At 41.9% G+C, this 18,444-nt stretch overlaps 1 protein-coding gene across 16 annotated transcripts in view; it reads right to left on the minus strand.

Annotated features, from left to right (window-relative positions):
- The window catches only part of MYLIP (myosin regulatory light chain interacting protein), a 130,965-nt gene extending 118,968 nt beyond the window's left edge, over nt 1-11,997 (minus strand). For 15 of the 16 annotated variants that reach the window (XR_008615725.1, XR_008615726.1, XR_008615720.1 and 12 more), the window contains exons 1-2: nt 11,695-11,941; nt 10,398-10,588 (exon numbers count right to left, since the gene is read on the minus strand). Coding sequence is in view for 1 of the 16 variants with exons in the window: in XM_024122037.1 (XP_023977805.1) it covers nt 10,398-10,588; nt 11,695-11,781 (278 nt within the window). In the remaining 15 variants the exon portion in view is untranslated. Of the gene's footprint in view, nt 1-10,397; nt 10,589-11,694 lie in introns of all 16 variants that reach the window. The other variant, XM_024122037.1, reaches the window with a different exon arrangement.
- Between the last annotated feature and the right edge of the window lie 6,447 nt (nt 11,998-18,444).

The raw sequence follows: 18,444 nt of genomic DNA on the forward strand, positions 1-18,444 counted from the left end.
ATAAGTGCCTCTAACATCAGAGAGTTCTATAAATGTACGTAAAACTACACGCTGTCTGCAACTAGTTTATATGCCCATCCTAGTTTCATTCCATCTGAGCCTGTCCTAATTGTATACAACACTGTATTCTACATTTACCAAAAGGTATGTGAGAATTAGAAATCCTGGAAAACTTCAGATATTGTTGCCTGCCAATCCGTGTTGCCTAAGATTCTGAACAGAGTATCTAAACTGTCATAGGCAGACTGGCCTGGATTTTGAAATTTGTCTCTGGTAAATGTATAACCTTCCTTTGATGACTCAATACAGCCTCTCAAACATGCTGAAATGCCATACTATTCCTTCTGTTAACAAATGCATTATGATCATCATTGTAAAGCTCTGAACAGGGTTCCTAAATTCCCCCCTTCAGCTGGATACCCTTATTCCAGTCCTCGAGATGCTTTTATTTATATGCTAGCCTTGTGTCTGACATCCAGGTAGAAGGGATAATGTGAACAAAGCAAAAAAAGGAGGCAAGGGAATTTGAGGCTAGAAATACAAGGAGGGGCTCTGTTGAGAGTCTCAAAACTTCAGGCTGACAAGAGCCATTAATCCTCCTTTAAGAAATGTTTAAATTCAACGTTTTGTGCCTTCTTTAATAATAAAGAAATGTTTAAAATTATCAGACTCTGCCAAACACTGCAGTTTTTTCTTTATTCAAAGCCCCCTATGAAGAAATCACAGTAAGAATGCATAATAGCACTGGAAGAAGATAAGCATGGTTTTTATTAACCCAAACATCTGCTTGTCTTTAAAGTATTTCTGACAGACTGCTAAACTGAGAAGGGGGTCCTTACTGGGGCAAAGAAATAACTACAAAAATAACTTGTTTTAAAATAGCTGAGGGCTGAGGTCTAGCCGTCCCTTAAAATCTTGGTATTACAACACTGCTTCAGCCCTCAGAAGGCTTTTTAGAGGACTGTTCGGTAAACGTCATCTTGGTTAAGGTAACTCTGTCCCTGCATTCATCAGTGGACATGTTAGTAGGGAACAAAAACCTAAACATATACTTCCATTAAAGAAGAAAGTATGTGCTGAAAGATTTTAAGGGTATCACCCAAACTAAGGCTTCTCAATTTAATTACTGCTTATGTGAAAGTGTCTTTTAACTTATTTCCTAAGTATTAAGTTAGAGACTAGTTTAGCCTGCAAAGAAGAGTTTCAAAATTGATCCAATTTCCTTTTCCAAACTATCCATAACGACTTCTGGACAGACAGCTGCCAAAATCAAAGGCAAAGAAGAAGCAGTAACAAAATATTAACAGGTGGTCAGCAGCCTGAGAGTAATGTGATCCTTTCTCAGTCTGTGAGTCAGAATTTTTAAAAAGGAGGTGGGGGACAATAGCCTTTTCAACATACTCCACATTCTAGGCTGCATTGCGGTCGATACCCTGTAAGTACAAAAATCCTCCTCCTTATCGTTTACAGAAACTTTCTGGTAGGGCCCTTCCTGCATTTTGCCGTTTCATGGCTATAAAGCAACCTTTTCATTTCAAGTCAACAAATTTGCCACGCATCACCACTGTGCCAAGCCCTATGCCGGGGTCCCAGGGTGAATATATCTGATGGCTCCTGTTTCGATGGAAGGTACAGCCTTTTGGTGTGAAGGAATGTATCCTATCAAAATAACTCTGGCTACAAACTGGCTCTTGGGTGATAAGTTTATGCTCTCCAGGAGAAGAACACATGCAGCAGTGACAGCAAAGGTCACAGCGGTGGCAGGCCATCAGCAGACTCTATTTAATGTGCTCTTTCGAAGAGAGAGAATGGCAGGGCATGCAGAAACATTTCCACAACGAATCCAGTGATGGCTCAATAATTAGGGGTGGTTTTCAGTCAAGTATTTTCTCCTATTATTTTCTCTCGAACCATCTGGCCTGAAACTGTCTGGCTCATGGATTTCCCCCGCTCCCTTTTCGTAAAGTGGTTAAAAGTTACCAATAATATCAAAATAAGCAGATGTGGTCAAAGAAGTCAGGCCTGCAGTGAATTTTTTTTTTTAACTAAAGATCAAAAGTGGTTCGCCTATCTAATTCAATTTAGGCTACATGCTAGAATCATAAACAAAAAGAAAGCCTTTGGAAAAAATGATTTCTTTGTCTTAAGCAAATGTCTATGAATATGTCCTAACAGACATAAGCTCATTTTCTAAACATTCTTTTGGTTGCACCTTGAAATTCATGATTCTTCAAGCTTTACCCAGTTACTAAGAAAACGGATACTTTCAATATATGGATGGGGTTTGGAGCCCCAAAGTGAAACATTCTAGCTAACTCATGTCTTTGCATTTAACGAATTCACACTTGCTGCAGCATTAGGGAAGACTTAAAAAAAAGGGGTGGGGGGTAAATATAAGGATATGTCATATTTTAATTTAAAAAAAGAAGAGTCACATATCCTTAATATATTTTTGTTTCAGAGTATGTACTTCAGATTTCCTCTATGTTTAAAATGAATTCCTTTCCATAGCTTAACGGAATAAAGTTAGGTCATTTATCTTTAGAGACCTGTAATCAGAGCACTCTCCTCTAAACCCTGGCCTTGTCTCATAAAGAAATCATCTAATAATCAAAGCAGAACTCTCTGCAAACCAATCGGGAGTTGTCGATCTGCTGATCACAGTTACTCTCAATTACTGCCCTCCAGTTATCTTCCCAGTTACATAATTTTGAGGAGCTTTTCATGACACAAATATAAAACAACTATCTCCACATTTACTATTAAACTCAAAATTAAGTAACTAACCTAAAACATCTCGAAAATGGCTAAGTAGCTATTTTTAAAAAGTCTCCAGTCGTAATAACTGAACTGAATTTCTCCCCAAGAGTGACTGAACTTGGCCCTCCGCTGTAATGGCTGGTTTGTCCCTCACAGAGCGAGACACCCACTGAGATCACCCGTATGCCGGCCTCAGTCCAATGAGTCATTAAACCACAAGCTCTAACTGCCAAATTATATTTAAAAATTATCAAGTCACAACAGAATTGCTATAGGTTTGTTTTGTATCTTCAATTCCAGTGAAACAAAAATCAGTTCAAGATAGATCACAGGCTTAAATATAAAAGCTAAAACTGTAACCCTTTTAGAACAAAACATAGGAGAGTATCTTCATGACTTGGAGGTAGGCTCCTCAGGATGCAGTCAGCAAAAACCGTAAAAGAAAAAAGTGGATAAATGAGACTTCACCAAGGTTAAAAACTTCTACTCATCAAAAGGCATAAAAACACAGGCAAACCACAGGGAAAAAAAAAACACTTATAAAACATATATCTGACAAAGGACTAGTATATATAAAGAATTTGTGCAGCTCAAAAATAAAGACAACAACTCAATAAAACAGGGCCAGTGGGGCTTCCCTGGTGGTGCAGTGGTTGAGAGTCCGCCTGCTGATGCAGGGGACACGGGCTCGTGCCCCAGTCCAGGAAGATACCACATGCCGCGGAGCAGCTGGGCCCGTGAGCCATGGCCGCTGAGCCTGCGCGTCGTGCTCCGCAACGGGAGAGGCCACAACAGTGAGAGGCCCGTGTACTGCAAAAAAAAAAAAAAAAAAACAAAAAACCAAAACACCAGTGACTTGAATAGATACTTTGCAGAAGATGTACAAAAGGCCAATAAGCACATGAAAGTGTTATTAATCAACAGAGATACAGAAATTAAAACCACAATGTGCTACCACTATAAACCCACCTGAAACCTGGCACTGGTCCCCTGTACATTGTTGACAGGAGTACAGAATGGTACAATTGCTTCGGGAAAAGGTCTGGCAGTTACTTATAAGCTAAACAATTACCTCCTCTATGACCCAGCTCTTCCATTCTTATTTACTCAAGAGAAATGAAAACACATGTCTACAAAAAAGACTTGTGCTTGAATGTTCATAGCAGCTTTATTCACGATAGCTGGAAAACAGGTGTTCATCAATAGGAGTATGCATAAACAAACAGCAGTACGTTCCTACAGTGGAATACTATCCAACAATAAACAGGAACAAGCCACTGATGTATACAACATGATGATGGGTCTCAAAAAATTTATGATGAACAAAAGGAGCCAGACACAAAAGAGTACATACTGTGCGATTCCACTGACATGAAGTAGAACAGGCATCACTAAACTATGCTGGAAAAACATACAACCTGGTTGTGGGGTGGCGGTAGGGAAGGGGGGGCGGGAACGACTGCAGAGAGGCATGAGAGAACTTTCTGGAGTGATGGTAATACTTGATAAGGGTTTTGTTTAAACAGGTACATCCATTTGCCAAAACTCATTAAGTGGTATATTACGATTTAGGCATTTCATCATATATAAATTTTGTATCAAAAGAAGAAAAAAGAACTGTAGGCAAACACTGAGTTCTAGTTAGTGATACGCATACTGAAGTATTTAGGGGGATGTGTACTCACACACAACTTATTTTGAAAAGCATGAAAAAATAGACTGATGGATGGATAGAGGGATCAATAAATGGATAAATATGTGATAAAGCAAGTATATTAAACTGTTAATAGTAGAATCTAGGTATTGGGTGTTCACTGTAAAAATTTTCAGCTTATCCGTACATTTGAAATTTTTCATAGTAAGAGGGTGAGAAAATAACACCAGTAAAAATCCCTAGGGTCAAGGTTCAGAATTCAAATGAAGAGCCACACCTAAAATGAACCATCACATCTACCACACTTCATGGAAGGCGTACAATTGAGAAACCTGTCACAGCCAATAATTACCAAGTCAGGTCTCTATTCAGGTTTAAGGAAATCCTTCTCAAAGCCCAAAATGCAAAATGGGAATCACTGATAAATTTGCTTTCTCCTCAGTCTCCAAGGCAAGGCTCCAAGGCAGTTAAAAGATAAGGAGGGTACAGGTGAGGGAAATTCCTAATTTCAAAAGTGGTTACAACTCACAGCAGAAAAACACTTGGAAGCATAAAATCTGGACTTCTAACAAATATGATTACTCACAGTAGATAGCTGTCCCTAGGCAAACAACAGTCCGGGCAATCTTGTAGTTTAAGACCATTAACTACAATCTCTTTCTCAACAATTTAGATTAGTGTGGAGGGCTATCAGGTCCAGAAGAGGTCTGGGATCGGGCTGTAGTGGTACACGACTCAGAGAATAAATAAACCTGGAACCTGTCTCCACTTGTCACCCTGAATCTGCCCTTTGTGCCATCTAAATATTCAAATTTTATTTATAATGACATTCAAAATGAACAGTTCATTTTGGTTACATAAAAATCAATTTCTCAATGTTCTCTGATATTTCATACACATATATAAGTATCAGAAATTCAAAAAGAGACTGAAGGGGCCCAGGTGGGAGGTCTGTGGCTAAAATAACCATATACCACCACAAACATCCCGTACTCTGAACAGAAAGAAAAACTTAAAAGATAAATAAGAATTCAGAAATGTAATTAATACTTTCTTTGGAAATAATATACACGTCTGTCTTTACCATTTTTTACTTTCCTGGGACCTATGTTGTATTTGGGCATACCAAAAAAAAAAAAAAAAAAAAAAGAGAATGTGTCATTCCACTCTTAGGCATGTAGTTGATATGAAGAACATAATACTCCTGCAACGCATCCTATGGAATTTACCCATCCTGAATCACACAAAGGTAAATTCCGTAATCAACCTTTACCATCGTTGACAATGTTTTCTGTTTTAAATTTATTTAATTTATTTTATTTTTGGCTGCGTTGGGTCTTCGCTGCTGCGCGCTGGCTTTTCTCTAGTTGCGGTGAGCGGGGGTTACTCTTCACTGCGATGCGTGGGCTTCTCATTGCGTGATGATGTTTTATAAGACTTTGAACGTGATTACAGGCACTGGCTAGGGTCAATGTGATTCAGCTGGGTACTGATTTAAGATTATCACCCCCACCTGCCTATAGTTTGCATGTGGCATTTGCTTTGTGGGTTTCAGTGATGCCATCTTCCTTCGATTTTCACTTGTCTAAGTAATATTTGTTGAGAAACGGAAAAATTGCGTATAATAGGTAGTCAGGACCTACAAATTGGTTGAAATTAGATAAAGTGAGCCTGCGGCTTGAAAACTATCTGAACTTCATAAAAGGTCCAGGAGCATGGTAGTTCATTCTAGATAAGAACAACCACAATGAACAACCGGCTTGGAATGAGGTAGAGGGGGCGAAGGAAGGAAGCAAGCAAACAAAAGAATGCCAAGCACTGAGCAAAGTCTTAACTGAGAAAAATCACTACAAAACATTTTTTAGTGGTGAGATTTCTTTTAGACATTCTGAAACTTTTCAGGTTATAGAAGCAAACTGGCAAACATTTCAATACCTATAAGAAAATTTATATTATCACAGTATCAGTTAACCCCATTTTTTTTTTTTTTTTTTTTTGCGGTACGCGGGCCTCTCACTGCTGTGGCCTCTCCCGTCGCGGAGCACAGGCTCCGGACGCGCAGGCTCAGCGGCCATGGCTCACGGGCCCAGCCGCTCCGCGGCATGTGGGATCTTCCCGGACCGGGGGAACCCGTGTCCCCTGCATCGGCAGGCGGACTCTCAACCACTGCGCCACCAGGGAAGCCCCCATTTTTTTATTTCCAAGTTCTTAATTCATTGATTCAACAAATATTTACACACCAAGCACTTGCTAGATTCTGGGTATACAAGGTTGATCAGCTCCTTGCTTAATGGAATTTAGATGATTAGAGCGGCTGACAATAAGCAAACTGTCACATAAGTAAATGGAGTGTTATACACTCATTAAATGCTATAAAGGAAAGCTACACGATGTCTTGGGAGAGTTTAGTCTCCTGAGCACGCCTGGAGAAGGCTTGCCCGGGGAGTGATGAGTGAGCTGGGGTCTGAAGTCAAACGCATCACTGCTCGCAACTTTTAAGATCCTAAGGAGATGCAACGTTCAGGATTACAGCATTTCCATGAACATGTAGTTCAGCACTCACGGAGCCCCTGTATTGGGACTGGTTTCTGGGATAGAGGATTCAGGTGTTGGTGAGTCTTAACCAAGCAGGGTGCCTCTAGCAAAGAACACAGAGCTCTGCTAAAATGTGGCAGTCAGGAGAAACAGAAAGATTTTTATTGGGAATGCATGGTATAATTACCATCCCTGAAGACCAAGCATATAATTCTCTAATCTCTGGTTTTGAAAATGTTGACAAAATCTGGTCTGAATTGCTGTGAATAACCGAAAGCCTTTGAAAGGTAATAATTTCAAAGATGATTATGATTTCAGATCTACTTCCGGAATATATTAATTTCACTTTTCGTTTTAATCCATAGCATGGCAAACATCTGCTGAAAACACCTGCTGTTGCCAATCTCTGAAAGGTGCCAGCTGAGTCTAAACAAAACTCTCTGGTTACTTTCCAGAATTCCCCATTCCAGAGCAAACATAATAATCCAGGTAAAGAATCAAATCTAAAATTAGGCCACATCAGAGGCCAGACTAACTCTATCTACCAATCTAAGCAGACATTGGATATATTTTTTCTCTCTTCAGAGAAATGTATTTAGAAAAAGCATTAGGAAAATAATATGGAGAGGAAGCAGACGCCAAGAAAAAAAAAATCTAATGCTAGAAGGGATTTAAAGAATCTCTTTCAGGGTTTTCAGTTGGGCTCAAGTCTTGGAAGGCTGTACATGCTGTTGGCAGACTGCTGAGCTGGACCTAGAACGCAGGGGCTCCTGCCTTGCCCCTAGAACTCTCCTCTTACAGACGGGCCTTCCTGCCTGTCGCTCTCACAGCAGCTTCCCTAATCTAATGCAAACTATATTAACTGCCCCCAGTCAGGCCAGCTCTACTGTGAGCAGGCTGCTTTAATTGTCCACAGAGACAACTTGGCTAGGATATTTCAGCACCATTTAATAAACTGTCCAGACACTTTCTGTGTATTAAATGGAAATGACTTATGGCTTGACCTCATGACTTGACGAAGAGCTGGTAAAATATCACCTCTCATAACTGGACTGGCAAAGCTGAGCTTACTCACTATGTAAACAGATCTATTTTATTTTCATGGCATTTTATATAAATATTTTATAACAAATGATTAAATATCAAAAAGTTTATCAACCAGCTTTATCTTGATAACATAATATTAGGCAAAATAAGTATTTCTGTTCTGTAGTATCATGCCCATAAACACAATGCTAATTGTAACTAAATTCGACCCAGCACAACTACTGATCCTAATGAAAAGGTACAATGCCAATTACAACTCACTTTATCTAGTTATTAAAGCAGAATGCTATATAAACTTTAGGTGGCATTTTCTTAAAATTCTGTATTTATTTCAGACAACCCCACAAAAACAAGAAAAATACACCAATATTTTTAAAGTCAAAATCACATGACTTTTTCAGTATGATTTCAAAAGGAAAGAATATCAATTAAAATTACCTAGTCGAACTAGGTCTGTGCAATCTTTGAGTGCTATTAGAGATGAATCTCGAGTCAAAGTCAATTGAGTCAATAAAGTAGGAAATGTGATTCCAATTCTAATTCATAAAATGTTTCTATTTCTTGCATGAATAGAATGGAGTTGATAATAGTTATTAACTCTGTTACAAGAAAGCACAGGTAAAGACTAAGTAGCAAACTGTAAAATCTGTAAAGCGTTTATAATACAGATGTATATATTATATTATGACTGCAGCCATTGGTTTTTTTTTAAAGATTTTTTTGATATGGACCATTTTTTAAAGTCTTTACTGAAGTTTTTACAATATTGCTTCTGTTTTATGTTTTGGCTTTTTGGCCGCGAGGCATGTGGGATCTCAGCTCCCGACCAGGGATCAAACCAGCACCCCCTGCACTGGAAGGGGAAGTCTTAACCACTGGACCGCCAGGGAAGTCCCCCAGTCATTGTTTAAATGATGTATTTGGTCCTCCAAGCTTCTGCAGATTTAAAAAATAAATCTGTGTCATCAAAATAGATTTGAATCTGGAGGCCCTGAAATAACTGCAAAATAATGATAAAGCTACACAATGAAAATTCCAAGATGTTGTGTTTTATATATATATGTATTATTTTCTCTTACTCAACTGCAAGCTATCACACTGAACTGCAAAGTGGAAGCATTCACAAATCTGCTTTAAGTTAAAAAAAAAAAAAAAAACCCAACCTATCCTGATGCATATAGCCAGCTAAAACATCCTTAAACATGAAATCACTTGAATATTTTGCAACACATTTTCAGGAGCACTAAGAATTCAATATACTAGCTTCCCTCAGATACAAAATTGAACACTTCTCTCACCATTTAAAGCTCCATAAAGAGGCAAAGGAGAGATTTCAAATTCAAATAAATAGTATTTCAAAATATGTGTCTATACGTCCTTTGGTAAACAACCAAAAAAATGACATGTTAAAAACTCTTCAAGGATATGGCTCACTCATCATTACTCATAATTCTCACACTCATTTTATGTGCGTGGCAAATTTCCAATCCAAAGGATTATGAAAAACATTAGAACTAAGATCCAAAGTTTAAAAGTTTAAAAGTAGTCATTTTCCTTTTTCTTTTTCTTTTTTTTTTTTTTTTACATGCCACTATAAGATTTAGGTCTCCTGCATTTCAGCAGTAAATATTAAACACCACTTTCCTAGCTTGGCTCATCCTTGAGAAAAGTATTACAGCCAGTCCAGGGGAGAATCCATTTTCTGTTTGAAAAAGGAAACCACATGCTCCAATTGTCTACCACTACTGGTGGCTTCTAGAAGAGATAAATTTAACAATCTGAACTCAACAATCATGTATAACCTATCTGTGGGGTAGCGTTCGATTACTACTGGCCTTAAAAGAGTTTTCTGACTAAGTTTTCAAGAAACTGAAAAACTTTTAAAATTCGGACAGAGCTCTTTGCTAAACACTGTAACTTGACACTAGGCTGAAGAAGTTGACCAAGTTTAAGTAACCCAAGAGGAACTGTTTCCTGCTTTCTGTTAGAGCAGTCTGCAATGACCTGTAGTAACACTGCTGAGACAGAGGTTACTATCGGGCAGTAGATGCTGCTATCAGGAAGTCAGTTAGGTCTTTTTTCTTTCTTTCTTTAATTATTTTTTAATTTTTCTGCGTTGTGGCACTGATCTCAAGTGTTTGTAAGAATTCAACCTTACTCTCCCATTGTCAATAAAAATAAGAAAAACACCAGAAGAGTTGGAAAATGTACCCCAGGCCAACTATGCAGCTCTCTTTTCACCTCAACAAAAGAACTGTGCTATGGAAAACTTCTAAGTTATAACCAACTCACTCTGTATCAAAACAAATTTGCCTGTGAACATCTCTGGGAATGTGCAGTGGCCCTTCCTAAATGGAATCAAAGGTCTAGTTGACATTGGTTTATTTTAGCGTCACTTTACCTAGTCTGCTCCTGTAAGATGAGATGAGGCTCCACGAAGAACTTGACTCTCAGTTTAAGCCGGTAAGGGGCTAGCCCATCCATCTGCTGGGAGATCCGATTTCTCAGATTTAGCCATAAACTTTCACCTTTGCTACCCGTAAACTGCAGTCCAAAATAATCAACTTCTATAATTCCCAATCGCCTGCACACCTAAAACAAAAATGAATGCAGCGTGGATGAGCAGCGGTCCATGTGGTCAAAGCAAACCCAAAGACTCCATCTGAGTCTAAGATTCCTGCCTATTCCTTTTTTTAAAAAAAAAAAAAAACAAAGTTCAACAACGGTGTTACAATTCCCCTTGTCAGCTAAAACAACAGAGTTCTAAGGCTCCAGTGATGCGAAACCACTAGATGTAGTATAGAGGCACAAAAGGAGTTCTCAAAATGTAGCCTTCCAGAAAGGCTGAGGACGGGAATCCACGGGGTATTTTCCTTCTTATTCCAATCACTGGAATTCCCTCCACTAGCACAATCTGCACAGCTGATTTGGCAGCTTATTATCTGGACAATTTTAACCATCTGGACTCCAAAAAAGCAAACACATTGAGGAAACACGCCACAAGTGTCAGCTAAGCTTTGCAGGAGGTTTTCCAAATATCTCGGGTCGAGGGGGTTGGAGGGCACAGCGTTTCACTTGAGATCAAATTTTCTGCCACACCACTATGCGCTGTTTGGAACCGTTCCTCCTCACTCCTAAGGAAACGCGTGCTTAAAGGCAACCGAGGAGTCCATGACCCAAACCTACCGTCCTCTCGTCCCCCGCGAATCGGGAGATGCAAGGAGGTGCATAGGAAATGCTTCTCCATTTAAGAAGCATCAAGAGACAAGGGCACTGCTTGCCTGCCGAGCAACCCGAGGGACCCGCGACCGCCTCCAGCCACCTCATCCCGGGACGCAGGTGGCGCTGCCAGGCCCCGCGGGGACCCGACAGGAGGCATCATTCACACACCTGAGGCAGGTGTGCTGGGCCGCCTTCTTCGGGAAAGTCCCGGGCTGGGGGGCAAGGGGGCAGGCCCGCTGCGCGTCCCCCGCGCCCTCCACCCCCACCCCACCACGCGCCGCCGGCGCGCCACGAAGGGGCCGCGCGCCCCACGGCCTCGTGGAGGAGGGGGCGCAGGCCGGGCGCCTGGGGCGCACTAACCCCGCCGTCGCCGCTGCGCCGCCGGCCCCCGGCAAGCGGCGCGTCCCGGCGCCACAGCGAGGCCCCTCGGCCTTGGGGAACCGGCCTGGACCCCGCGCCTGGCCCCTGGTCCTCACCTGGTTGAGGCAGTCCTCGCCGTTGGCTTTCGCCTCCACCTCCACCTCCATCAGCACCGCGTCCGGCCTCGTCACATAGCACAGCATGGCTGGGGCCGCCGCTGCCGCCACAGCCGCCTCGTCTTTGGTGTGCGCAGGGTTCAGACCCAGCTCCGGGCTCGGCGAGGCTGGCCCTCGGGAGGCTGAAGCCCTGCAGACCACTGCCCTGCGCCCCGCAGCCGCCGCGCCCTCCCCGCCACCCCCTCTCCAGCCCGCCCACCAGCTGGCCCTCCGGGTCCCGCGGCGGCGCCGCACTCCAGCAGCCCGACTGCCTGCACCGCAGCGGGGACTTCTCTGATATAGCGGCCCCGCCCCCTTCGGCTGGGGCCCCCGCCAATCACGGGCGCCCCGCCCCTCCGCCGCCGCCCGACCAGCCAATAGCAGCGGCCGCTCGGCCGCCACCCGACTTCCCAGAGCCGGCTGAGTTCCCCCGGCCGCCGGGGAGGTGGTAGCTCGCGGGAGCTGAGCGCTGCGCAAGGAGGGAGGCCCCGGAACGCGCTTGCTACCTCTGCTCGCTGGGAGAAGCTGCTCCGAGCCAGCGACCGCCCGGGGCTCCCACGTGGGGTCGCCTTTCTGCCGGGTTTGAATTTACAGTGATTAAACGCCTCCAAGCTACCGCTGTTCTTCAGAAGCCTTGGGTCGCTCCAGTAGCGCGTTTGGGGGGCGGGGTGGTGGTCGTCGTGGTGAAAGCAGATAGCAAAGAGAACAACCCCAAAGCCTGAAAAGAAAATGATGATTTCCCTGGGGCTTGCCTCAATGGGCTGTAGGAAGGCGGAATTTTTGTTCTTTTAGACCTCGTCATTGAGAAAACAAAATATGAGTATAAAAGTTTTTGCTGTCGTTCAATAAGCCAGGGAGCTTGATCTAGTGGTTTCTCCATGAACCTCTCCAAAGGCGTCTATTTACCCGTTGTGCTGAATCAAAACACCGTACGGCACTAAGGCCCTCTCTCAGGTTGTCCATCCTATCTCACGTCTTAGCTCATTTTTCATTAAACATGAATGGAGCACCTGCTCCAATGCCCGTCCCTTCTCTCAGGCAACTAGGTGTTATCCCCACCTTCAGAGTAACGGACTTATCTCGGAATCTCAGTAGAAGGTATTAATAATTGAAGGTCTACAAGTCTTCCCTCATTTACCACTTGTTTCTCTTAGTCAACGCGTTACTCAGCCTACCTCTGGTTTCTTTATAGGAGAAGCCAGGGATGTGGGTTTCAGCTTTGGACCGTTGAAAACTGACTTCATCTCTCTGCAGCTCAGTGTTTCAGCAGTCAGATGGAGACCACAATCTCTGCCCCGCCTTTCCCCAGCATTGCTGTGAAGAGCAGCAGAGATAATGTTCATAAAAGCACTTGAATGACCCGGTACATGATATATATAAGGAAACCTGTAACGTCAGCTCTGTCACTGCCTGCCTATGACTTCTGTCCTTATCCCTTTCCCGAAGTTCCAATTATCTCTGTCCTGGTTGTCTTCATTTCTGAAGAAGTAAGAAGGATCTCAGAGCAGAAGACTACTGGTTAGGATCCTCCAATAATCTTTCACTAAAGGCGACTCTGGCTAAAACAAAACCAAGTCCTGACCACCAGTGTTGCAGACGGGCATGCGCACTCACATCTTTCTTTGTGTCTTTTAAGAATACACCTCATGAGGTTGTTTGGCCTGAGGTAACCCAACAGTGGAGCCTACCTGGACTCTTTGGTGGGGCTAATGGCAGACTCTGGGAGGGCTCACGCCAAGGTGCACTTCCCAGAGCCTCCCCTGCCAGCGTCCCTGTCCCCACAGTGAGCCACAGCCACCCCCTGCCTCATCAGGAGACCCTCCAACACCAGCAGGTCTGCAGGCTGGAGACCCAGGAAATAGTTGATGCTGCAGCAGACTGTCTGAAGGCAGTCTAGAGGCAGATTTCCCTCTTCCTTGAAGACCTCAGCCTTGTTCTCTTAAGACCTTCAACTGACTGGATGAGACCCACTCACATTATGGAAGATAACCTGCTTTACTCAAAGTCCGCTGATTTAAATGTTAATCTCATCTCAGAAAAACCCTTCGCTGAGACATGTGATGTTCGAGCAAATATCTGGGCACTGTGGCCTACCCAAGTTGACACATAAAATGGGCCATCATATGGCCAGCCCTTGTCAACTTGGCACCCATAGAAATCTCCTTAATCTCCAAATAAAGACAAGAACAAGGTCATAGTTCTGCCTAACATGATACAACCAATCTGCATAAAACCAAAAATGCACTAACCCTTTCCCCAGAAAAGGAAGCAAAATACTTGGGTGATGTGCACGCTTCTCCTTCATATCCTGTAACTTAAATAGTACGATATAAGCTAACAATATTTAGGGGTGGGAGGTGGTACACCTTTCCAATTATAAGCTAATAACTTCTGATGATGTAATATATAGCCTGACATCTATTGTTATACTGTATTGTATATTTGAAAGTTGCTAAGAGAGTAGATCTTAAAAGTTCTCATCACAAGAAAAAAATTGTAACTATGTGAGGTGATGAATGTTAACTAAACTTATTGTGGAAATAATTTCACAATATATACATATATCAAGTCACTAGGTTGTAGACCTTAAACTTATACAATGTTATATGTCAATTACATCTCAATAAAACTGGAAAAAGAATAAAGTTAACAATAATACTTAAAAAAAAAGAATACACCTCATGATATTGCACTGCTGAAATAGTCCCGTCTTGTATCAGCTCTTGTTCCTCATTCACTTAATTTCAGTTTACTGATCTGGTAAATTTATCTGGGAGATAACATTTGGATAATTGTTATCTAATCTATGTTTAATCTCTAGAAATTTTAGATCCGGGAGAAGAGGTGAGGGGCAAGACGGAGGCCAAGTGTATTGGTAAACATTTTTGTTTATTGAGGGACTAAGCTGGCTAAACCAACGCTGACTAACCAAAAGTTGGCTAATTTAAGCAAAAGGGAATTTAGTACACAAATTTGGGGAGCTCACAGAGTCAGCAGGGACTAGGCATGAAAATGAATGGAAAGGGAGACATATTGATTGGCCAAGAACAAAAATCAAAAACCAAAACCAAAACAACCAAACACCAAATGTTTGGGATTTTACCAGGCATATTTCTTAATACAAACCCAGATTATGCTTTGGCTATGGGATGGTTGGTAAAGATTCCAGTTGTTTTTGAAATTGAATCACCAGATAAGACTGAAGAGGAGAAGGATTTCTTAAAACAAAACAATGCTAAAAATAGGAAAAAACGGCACTTGGGGAGGGGATAGAAATCATGATGACCAAGAAGAAAAGGAATACTGGCTTCTCTTAGCCTATACAGGAAATGGGAGACCCTAATCTACCTCTCTCTTCCTTGTCTTTCTCTTTCTTTCCTAATTTCTTCCTTGAGTAGAGATATGGAGAGACAGGTTAGTTAGGAATGAGAAGGCTGAGTTTGCTGGTTACTGGGTGAGAAAGCAGATTAGGTTCAAAGACTTGGTTCGGGAACAGAAAGCCCACAGTAGAATTGCTTCCTAGAGGATCCCACCGTCTGGTAATGCTAGGAAACGCCTGGAGCCAGTTTCAAGCCTCAGCTGGGTCTAGCTCCAAAATAAGCCTGCACACCCATGCCTGGGGGTGGTAACTATATTGGATTGAGCTGTGACTGGCAGTTATGGATTAGCCAGAGAGGTGCTACATGTTACTTGTGTCTGCTATCTTATGCTCTCGATTAGCTATCACCTTTTAAAGATAGCATTAAAATTAACCAGCAAAGTAAAAGGATCAGTTGCATGAAGGTAGATTTTAAAAATAGAAACCATAGCTTAAGTGGCTGTTCAAATACACCCAGACTCCACACTTTTACTCTCTCATATATGAGGGCTCAAGACTGAGCACCAGATAATATTTGTAGGATAAGATGTGATGGTCATCTGGCTGCAAATGAAGTCTGATCTGGCTGGCTGGATACCTCTCCATGTGCATTCCTCTCTAAACACTGCACACACCACTGCAGAAATCCTGTGCTGGGTCAAAGGAAAGGCCCTTTTCCCTCTTTACCTCTCAAACGTTCATTTGTAAGAGCATAGAGGGAAGAACAGTTAGCGACTGCCTAAAACACTGTCCCTTGGCTTTCACACATTGTTCAAAAAGCTAATTATTCTATCAGCAATGCTTCATCGGGCACAAGTGTGTTAAACTGCGTGGAGTGAGCTGAAATCTCTCATTTGAAATGTTAGACTTGTGAAATTCAGGAGTAGTTTAATTTGATGTTGGCCTACCATCAAAGCACAGCATCTCATTTCCAAAACTGGCTGTCTGAAGAGTCAAAGAAGGAATGGAGAGACAATAGGCAATGCCCGTGTTACAAACTCTGGAACATATTAAATGGCATTCCTGGGAGAGGTTGGACAAGAAGCCATCTGCATCCATGGATGAGGGAAAGCAACCTTGTCTCTCCCTATGTGCTTTGATGGATCTGAACCTCAGACCCTAGCCCTCCATCAGAGCCATTTTAGCTACCAGAGCCCAGGGACACAGCAGTCATTAGGTGGGGGTTGTGGGAATTTCTCAGGTTGGCTCAAGCAAAAGATGCTGCCCTTCCTAAGGCCCAGACTTCCAGGAGAAGAAAAGTCTGAGCACATGCGCCCCAGTGGTTGGTGTGAATCTGGTGCCCACCAAGAGTTAGGCCTAGATGGGCACTGTGAAGCCCAGAGAGCAAACCAGGTCTTGTGCTGACCTTAGTTTTTACGTAATTGCCCTTGGTTATCCCTTAATCACCTGAAAAACTTGTCCAAACAGCCCAGCCCTGTCTTAGCTTCGTACAGAATATGGTGGGAATGACCTCAGGATCTCACTTGCATCTGAGTTTTAAATTATGTAGAACCACTATTGGGACAGTATGGTGGCAATAATAGTAATTACAAGGAGTAATTCTAGAGAAAGGTGAGAAGTCCACCTGCCTATATATATGGAATGTTTACTTCTTATTTTCCACCTTGGAGGATCTGGTTTTTAATTTTGTTCAGTGTTTTAGTTAGCTCAGGCTGCTGTAACAAAATACCATAAATTGGGTGGCTTAAGCAATAGAAATATCTTCTTTTGCAGTTCTGGAGGCTGGAAAGCCCAAGATTAAGGTGCCAGCATGGTGAGCTTCTGGTGAGGGCTCTCTTCCTGGCTTTTAGACAGCTGCCTTCTCCCCATATCCTCACATGGTGGAAAGAGAGAGTGAAGAAGCAAGCTCTCTGGTGTCTCTTTTCATAAGGGCACTAATTCCATCAGGAGGACCCCACCCTCATGACCTCATTTAATCCTAATTGCCTCCAAAGGTCCCACCTCTAAATACCATCATATTGAGGGTTAGGGCTTCAATGTACGAATTGGGGGTGGAGAGGGACACAATTTAGTCTATAGCATTTAGGAATGCACCAATTCCATGTACTCCCACACACATTTCCCATCTTAATACATTTTCTATATAATGAATAAGTTCAAATATATATCTATTCATATTGACCTGAGGAAGGAATTATTAATAGCTCATCAATTGAGGTTTGGTTCACATTTTCACTGAGCAACATAATAACTTGTTAGTCAGAGTAAAACTCTTTCTGCACATGCTTACAGGAGACACTAGTGTTTACTGAGCTGAGGGTCTGCTGTGGAATTTGCTTACTACTGTGAAATTTGAACATATTCTTTTATTTATCCCCACTAAAAGTAATTAAAAATTTTAGAAAAAGTAAGGACACAAACCAGCAAACAAAATGCTTATAACTGATAGTTTTGGCAGTATACAGTTCATAAATTTGCTCACTGCTATTATTATTATTGTTGTTGTTGTTATTATTCATTGATAAGCTATTATTGCTATTATTTATTTGGTCTTCAGCATTCACTCATTCATTTATTCAACAGATGAAAGATATGCTAAAAAAGTGTTAGACACTAGGGATGGAATAAATAACAAAACTTCCCTCATGAAACTTACATTCCAGGAAGGTAAATAGACCATAAACAAGATAAGCAAGTAAACTGTAAATGCTAAGCAAAAAATGACGGAGGGAAGGGGGACAGGAAGTATGGGGAGTTGGGGTGGGGTATGATTTGCAGTTTTGGATAAATTGGCCATGGAAGGCTCATGGAGAAAGTTACAGAAGCAAGACCCAAAGGATGCAGGGGATGGATAGATGGAGTCCTGTGAATGAATATCTGTGGGGAAAGCCTTCCCAGAAGAGGAAATCCCCAGTGAAAAGCTTTGGGGTTGGGGGCAGGGTATGAGCTTGAAGGTAAGGGGGAAATTAGGCAGAGGAGTGACAGCAGAATCTGAATTATATCCATTGTTAAAAATGACTGCATTTTATTTTCTTCATATTTGAAGATAAAGTCCAAGAGAATGATATGTGTAAATAATTGACAAATTATCTCTGTTAAAAATCCTTACATCTGAACCTGCCTTTCCTTTAAAATACTGAAAGTTAAAATTCATTATTATTTTTTTCTTTTCCATCAACCCTAAACATTTTTTTTTCATCCATTTCTCAGAATCTGGCCACCAGTGGTAAATGCAAGGAAAACAATGTTCAAACAGCAAATCTCTTTATCTTGGAGTTGAATTTAGATGGAAAAACTTGTAATACAATATTCTAATTAGCTTCATTTTAATAGAGGGCAAATATATACTCATGGAAACAAGATTCTATTTGGGTTGATATCATTGTTCTTGT

This window comes from Physeter macrocephalus, chromosome 18, assembly GCF_002837175.3.
Source record: "Physeter macrocephalus isolate SW-GA chromosome 18, ASM283717v5, whole genome shotgun sequence".
Lineage (NCBI taxonomy): Eukaryota > Metazoa > Chordata > Mammalia > Artiodactyla > Physeteridae > Physeter > Physeter macrocephalus.